Source organism: Chenopodium quinoa, unplaced genomic scaffold (genome assembly GCF_001683475.1).
Source record: "Chenopodium quinoa cultivar QQ74 unplaced genomic scaffold, ASM168347v1, whole genome shotgun sequence".
Taxonomy (NCBI): Eukaryota; Viridiplantae; Streptophyta; class Magnoliopsida; order Caryophyllales; family Amaranthaceae; genus Chenopodium; species Chenopodium quinoa.
In genome coordinates, this window is record NW_018745650.1 from 5931880 (window position 1) to 5939287 (window position 7408).

A 7408-nucleotide genomic window follows, 5' to 3' on the forward strand; every position below is an offset into this window, starting at 1 on the left:
TATTGAACATTTCAAAGATCTGCCAGTACAACCTAAATTACGTGCACATTCCCCGAAAACAGTGCTGTTCCAAAACAGTACGGTAAGGCACCAAGGCAGTTCATACTATACCAGCCACAACAAAACAATTTGAATCTGCTATTAAATAAAATGCATTTAAGCTAAAATTAACAAAAACATTGCAGTATCATATACGAAGTATTAAAGATGTGATCCAGTCACAATATCTTGACAAGTAACATTCTGAAAGCACATTAGTACACATCGTGGCCTACACTAACACCTGCAAAATGATATATTTTTCAGCACGGGCTGAAGCTCAAGAGTTCAGCTGAACTTGAAGAACATACAAATCTATGGGCACAAAATCTTCCTACCTTGTTCTTCTGCAGTTTGAGTGGAATCTCACTGATGAATAACCATAAAACCCTAAATTCTGGCCTTACTGCAGTAATTAGTCGATCTTCACGGAAGAGTAGATCTTTCTTACAAACCAGAAGCATGCATAAAACCCAATGGTGCCGGTGAGTACAAAGAATGCATATGAACCGATTAGCATATATCCAAAGTAAAGGATCCCAGAAACCAGCTTTGTAATTTCCAGCTTTGTGAAGAAATAGAAAATGGAGTACAAGAACAGGTATAGGGCAGAGGACCCTGCTGTCAGGTATGACCTCCACCACCAATGATAATCTTCACTACACAACTGGAAGTAGCATAGCACTATTGTTATTTCAGCACATGTGATGATCAAGATAACGAAGACAATGAAAAGGAAGCCGAAGATGTAGTAGAATTGGTTAAGCCATATGGATGTCAGTATAAAGAAAAGCTCAATAAAGACTGCACCAAAAGGAAGGATGCCTCCTATGAGAATAGAAAAAATGGGCTTCATGTACCAAGCCTGCTCAGGAATTTGCCTAGGAATTTTATTAGTTTTGACAGGGTCCTCCATGGGTGGCTTTTTGAATCCGAGGTAACTACCAACAAACACCAATGGAACTGATATGCCAAACCACAGCAACATAAGCGCCAACATAGTTCCAAAAGGCACAGCACCAGAAGATTTCTCCCCCCAGATCAAGGCATTCAACACAAAGAAAATGCTAAAGAGTATACCAGGAAACATGAAGGCAGTTTTCAATGTGTTCTTCTTCCATTCAGTGCCTTTGAACATCTTGTACACACGAGCTGAGGAATAACCACCAAACAAACCCATGAAGACCCACAACAGAACCATGGCAGTCATTAGTCCCCCACGGTTAGACGGTGAAAGGAATCCAAGCAATGCAAACATCATAGTGACCAGAGTCATTGCAAAAATTTGAACCCCAGTTCCAACATATACACACAAGAGGCTAGAGTTTAGAGGTGGCCTGAAAACATCCCCATGAACTAGTTTCCATCCAGTTTCTTCCTGAGCCTCATCTTGAGTCTCCAACTGATTATAATTGGCTATATCTCTGTAAAGTGTTCGCATCATGATCATGGCAACCATTCCAGATAAGAAAAGGACAATCATCAAGGAGTTAATGATGGAAAACCAATGGATTTGATCATCATTCATTAAAAGATATGTATCCCATCGAGATGCCCATTTAATCTCACTCTCCTGAAAAGATCAGATAATAATGAGAGAAAGGGATAACAGTCATAAAATAGTGATATCGATAATATTGAGAGAAGAATTACAGTCATAAAATAGTAACATCGATATCTAGAGAATAACATACCTCAAAAGTAACATCATAAGTGAACACCACCTCTTTATCAGTATCAACCTCTTGTGGCGGAGTGCCACTTTGAGCAATGTTTTTCGTGCATGTCACCACTTGAGTATCTTGATCTTTCCACTCCTTATACTCATGAGCAACACTGTTACAAGAGCAAAACAGATTCATACCAGTAGTCAATGCACATGCATGCACATAGAATTGTAAGCTTAATATTTGCAATAATTAGATGCTAGAATTTTATTTAGAAATATAAATGAATAAATAATCCAACAGGACTATCATCATGAGTTCTTGACTGGATCAGTATAGCGGACAAATTCGAGGTCTAACTGAGCTCAGCATGCATCAAACACATTGATCAACAAAACTGAATCGAATAACCTTGTGGGTCAGTAATTTGTCTCACAGGTAAAGATTTATTAATTCAGAGTGCCACAGAAATAAGATTGAATGAAACTTTTTGTCAAGTTTAGTAATCTGCTGTTAACCCCAAATCCAAAGCACTGAGCATCACAGTTCTTCATAAAGTTATATATACACTTACATTAAACTTGCAGATCCAGCAGCAGAAAAAAAAAGGGATAAAAAGGGCAATGAAAATATCCATAGAACTATTATAATGTATGGACTGACAACGCTCAGGCACTCAGCTGCTCACTAGCACAAATACACAGTTCCATGCCTTCAAACGAAAAAATTGTATACGAAGTAAATGTATCGTGTCGTCAGAAAAGCATCAAGCGTTAGAGGCTTAGAGCATTCACCCAAAGTGTCATCATTTGCATACCAATATTATAGAATGACAATGATTGCACAAGTTCTTATTCCTACACTTGTTCACTTCGTACATCTTTAATACTGCTTCACAAAACCAAATGATTAGTTCTTATTCCTTGTTCCTCTCTCTATACATCATCCATTTTATACAGGGAATTGTTGCTTGTCTGCCAGAAGCAGGGGTAAATGAAGCCTCACCCCTTCATTATATCAATGAATATCCAGCATAAACCTCACAGGAACCTTCTTCAGTTTATATCTATTCTCCTCACAAAGCTATTTCCTTAAGTAAGGATATGGCATCCTAATCTCCTGAAAAGATTACTGACACATCAACAAGCTGCTTATAGTTTCATAAAGAGGTGTGTTTAAATACCATTATTAACGAAAAGCAAATCCCAGCTGCTGACCCATGACTATTTACAGCATGGCCAAAACAATGTTGGTTCCCAAGTTTGGAAATTTTCATCAAATTACAAACGCTAAGATCTAAAGCACAGAGATCAAATGAACCGCACAAACAAATATAGGCACCAAAGCTCAAACTTTCTAACACAAAAATGAGCATAACAATATATGTAGCTGACTCCTCTAAAGGAGTATGCCCAGTCTTTGAATTCTTAATTACAAATGGGCTCTGTCAAAATAGTGTCTAAATGCTAAGCACTGCCAACAACCCCCCCCCCCCCCCACTTCTCCAATGACCCCAATTACATAATCTTAAGGTTTTTAACCTTGCCATAATAAGTAGTACGCAAAGCATAGGACACATATTCAGGGCACTATGCCAGCCCATCTCCCTCTTCTCTCAATATGGAGCATTTTATTTACTTCTCCAATGACCCCAATTACAAAATCTTAAGTTTGTAGCCTTCCCATTATAAGAAGTATGCAAAGCGTAGGACACATATTCAGAACACTATGCCATCAATATAATGACCAACACTAAAATGGCAAACCTATTACAACACATATAGATGAGTAGCAAACAAAATATATACATGCACCATTGGCTCAACAATAAGGAATTAGAGCTTGTCTTGAGGAAAAGAAAAACATAAATATCTATAAATAATTTATAATGCCAACTCATAAACTTGTAGTTAAAAATTAAATATACAAGCTGGTTGAAGAAAAGTGATGCCCTTATTAGCTTTACTTGAGCCTCACTTGTGGCACAAAGCTATGCTCTATTCACCTTACAAAAAAAATGTTGGGATCTTACAAGTTAATTTGAGGTTAGAATGTTAGATAAACGCCAAAAAGTTCTAAGAAGTTTGAATGATGGCTGGTAACAGATTTACATAAGTTCACATCACATAAAGTTGAAAAGAACAGTCCATCATCAGTGCTAGAATCATCAATTCAGGAAGTGCCAGAAAGTGGAGATAATTATCAACACATACTATTCTACTAAAACCCAATATAATTGACCAACAATTTCAAAGAACTGTTATCATTGATCCAACAGTGTCTTACTCATCCAGAACCCAGCATGAGCAATGAGGTATACCTCAAATGACAACATGCTTAAAACATGTCTCACATTAACCATTCACATCAAATTAGATGCAACAATAACTTGTAGTAATAACTTTGAATCCATGGTTCCATCCAAAAACCACAGAATGTAACATGCAAAAAGCTCTGCTGACAGAGTAAGGCTATAAATTTGGCCCCTTAGCACAATTCCATTGAGAGTTGAATGATAAAATTAACAGAATTAATGAGTCAAACGTTGAAGCAATGAAACTTATGAGGCAAACGAAAAATAAGAATGCGTGAATTTAGTATACACCATTACACCCATAAAAACAAAAAAGGATGACAAAAGTAATAACAATTAATCAATGATTTCAGCAAGGATAGAAAGAAAACCTGTGAGGAGTAACCTCAAAACCAACTATACGAGCAACATCAGTTTCCAGATCCTTGTGGTACATCACTTTGAAGGATAGATGGTTATGGATAAAGTACTTCTCCTCATGAGACTGCAGCAGCAAGTTTGGGCATCAAGATAGGAAAAAACAGCGGTACAAAATCCACAGGTAGATGGAATTGCATACGACTTACCCCAGTGTACTTTCCCTTAAATCCTACACGATATCCATGCTCGTAAACCTTGGCCTGTCCATCTCTCCTTTGCCTTATCACAGCAACTGGAAGATTGTCCAGAATCCTGTTACAGCAAAATAAACATGTAAGCAGACATACATAGATACAGTAGCCAAAATTTAAAACCTCCATCTCAAGTATTTAAATTATGGTGCTCTAGTGTAGATAAAAGAAAATTCGACCAACTAACCAACAGTACTTACATGTTAACTCGATACTCATCATCAATCATTTCCTTAAAATTTTTAGAAGCTTCAGCATCAAGTTTCTGTCGGCAACCAACCTGACAAATCCGCTCCTCTCTCATCTTGAACTGGCATGCCAATAGAAATGTCAGATTCAAATATCACAATGTAGCTCATACTATGAACTAATGACTTGTGGTCCAAAAGCTGATACATTACAGAGAAAATTGTAAAAATAATATTCTAATACATTTTACAAATAAATGCAAGCTTACAGTGTACACAGAATTCTCAATACGATCACCACGAAGAACTTCTCCCAAGTTCTCAGCACTGTTTATAATTTTCTGTGGCTTACAATATTTCAGGAAATAGTAGTCGTAAGGAAGCTGGGTCTTTGTAGACGAAAGCTTATTGACCTTCACTTGAAGAGGATCTCCCTGCACAAATTTCCAAAAGAAAACCATTTATTTACTGTACGATTTAAGTGTTTGTAGCATTCATAAACATATTACTCAATGAACAATAATTTGCCAAGCTCTACATGATGCATCAAATAAACCAGGGTATTGCACTCTTGGCCCCGCCGACCCAGTCCACTCCACCCCCAATCACCAATATATCCAGGACTCCAAGTCTGATGAATCGAAAGCTAATAACCTTAAAGCAACCTCATAAATTCAAATATCAATCTATTTTCACAAATGTATCCAACTAATCAAATCAACTGAATGCCCTCCCAACATTCTCACTAATATTCAGATCTTCCACTAATCGAATCAAGGGATCAGCTTTTAGCTTCGCGATAACACGGCACATCAATCCACGACTGTATCCATCTTATAAGTGATACTATATAGCTATTTTTGCACCAAAACATCGAAATTTCTACAATTAAAAGTACCCCAGGTTGAAATAATTCCAACTCAATAACTCTCAGTCAAATTGTCAGTGAAAATTAAAGATTTTTCTACACTAATCAAATCACCCAAAATCTCAACCTCAGGAAAGTCAAATAAGATAAAAATTACACAATATATAGATCAAATAGCACATAAATAAACCCAGATAATCAGATCCAAATAAAAACCATTAAGAACACGAATTAAACAGTAATCAGATCCTACCCAAAACCCTAAATCCCCAAATTAAACAGATCAACTAACCAGACCCACAAATATCACAACCCAAAAACGCAAATCAAAAGTAGAAAACATGAAACCAAGAACAAAATGAAGAGAAAATTGAAATAAAAATTACCACTTGGAAATCGCGAGGAGCAACACCAGGAAGGTAAAAGGAATAAGCTTGAGAGAAGAGAAGAAGAGCGCAGAGGAGAGAGAAGATCCATGAGCTTCTGCCATGGAAGCCCATCTTCGATCTTGAGATCGAGAAGAGAGAGAAAGATGAAGATGGATTGATTGATAACAGTGTTTATAGTACGGAGTAGAAGAGAAGAAGACGGGAAGGATGGCCAAGTTAGGAAATGAGGGATTCGTGAGATTTAAGTTTTTTGGTTCTTTATTTTTGTGGAACTACTAGTAGGGTGGATAATCAATGTTGCCGATAGTGCTAAATAGGGGTGCTACCGTGCTAATCGAGTTGAGCGGCTCATGTGTAACTCGAATTCAACTCGATTTGAATTCGGCTCGATTCTAAAAGTTAATGAGCATGAATTGAGCAAACTCTAACTCGACTCGATAAGCTCATGAGTAACTCGATAATATATTTTGTATTAGTATAGAATTTACAAACAAAGTTACCATGTTTAGACAAATTTGATATTTATTAAGAGTTGATTTATATAATCGAAAAAGAAAGAGTAAATCTTTAATAATAAATAAAGAAAACTATATCAAGTGAACAAAAAAATAAAATAAAGGCCTACAATTTTAGAAGGCCCAAAATTTTAATGAGTAGATTGTGAGCTACTCGACTCAACTCAAAACTTTAACGAGCACGAGTTGAGCAGGGTTTATTGGCTTGAAACTTTAGCGAGCATGAGTTGAGCACATATAAAAAGTTTTCGAGTCGAGTCGAGCACCCCTCAGCTCGTGATCGACTCGCTCGATTAGCACCCCTAGTGCTAAATAAACATTTATCGAACTTATTTGGACTTATTGTACTTATTAGATCTTATTAGCGTTAATTTTTAACTTAAGTTAATGTCTGATTTGATCTGATCAGCCTAGTTAGATTGGCTTGAAATATATTTTAAAATATTCTTTTATTAGAGCGTGTTTGTGCTAATGCACGAGTATACATAAGATTAGAAATCTAAATCTAAACTTGAAGTGCTTGTATTTTAATACTCCCTCCGTGTTTAAAAAAAATGAAACGTTTTGACTATCACGGAGTTTTAGGAAGGTTAGTTGAATTTATTAAAATAATAGGTAGTGGGGTATAAGTTGATGAGAGAGAAGAAAGTAAGGGGTTTTGTGGGAAGCATTAGTTAGTATAATGTTATTAAAAATAGAGAGGATATTATTAAAAAAAATAGAGAGAAGTTACTAAAAAAAGGAAACGTTTCATTTATTTAAACACGACCGGAAAAGGAAAACTTTTTATTTTTTTAAACACGGAGGGAGTAAGTGC

The 7408-nt window shown here is 36.3% G+C and overlaps 1 protein-coding gene across 1 annotated transcript; it reads right to left on the reverse strand.

The window, feature by feature from the left end:
- Window positions 1-99: 99 nt before the first annotated feature.
- LOC110716916 (transmembrane 9 superfamily member 7-like) lies at window positions 100-6373 on the reverse strand. Its single transcript, XM_021895568.1, has 7 exons — window positions 6074-6373; window positions 5089-5253; window positions 4832-4941; window positions 4587-4692; window positions 4392-4504; window positions 1734-1875; window positions 100-1612 (listed from the first exon to the last, which is right to left on the reverse strand). Exons 1-7 carry the CDS (start codon window positions 6185-6187, stop codon window positions 455-457), a joined length of 1908 nt encoding a protein of 635 aa, XP_021751260.1. The 5' UTR covers window positions 6188-6373; the 3' UTR covers window positions 100-454.
- Window positions 6374-7408: the final 1035 nt, after the last annotated feature.

What these genes read in the sequence shown, in the direction of transcription:
- LOC110716916 (XM_021895568.1), bottom strand. Translation starts at nt 6,187, where the DNA reads ATGGGCTTCCATGGCAGAAGCTCATGGATCTTCTCTCTCCTCTGCGCT. An exon ending in CTCCTCGCGATTTCCAAGTG is followed by an intron (nt 5,254 to 6,073) that starts GTAATTTTTATT and finishes AAATTTGTGCAG; the next exon opens with GGAGATCCTCTTCAAGTGAA. An exon ending in GATGAGTATCGAGTTAACAT is followed by an intron (nt 4,693 to 4,831) that starts GTAAGTACTGTT and finishes TTGCTGTAACAG; the next exon opens with GATTCTGGACAATCTTCCAG.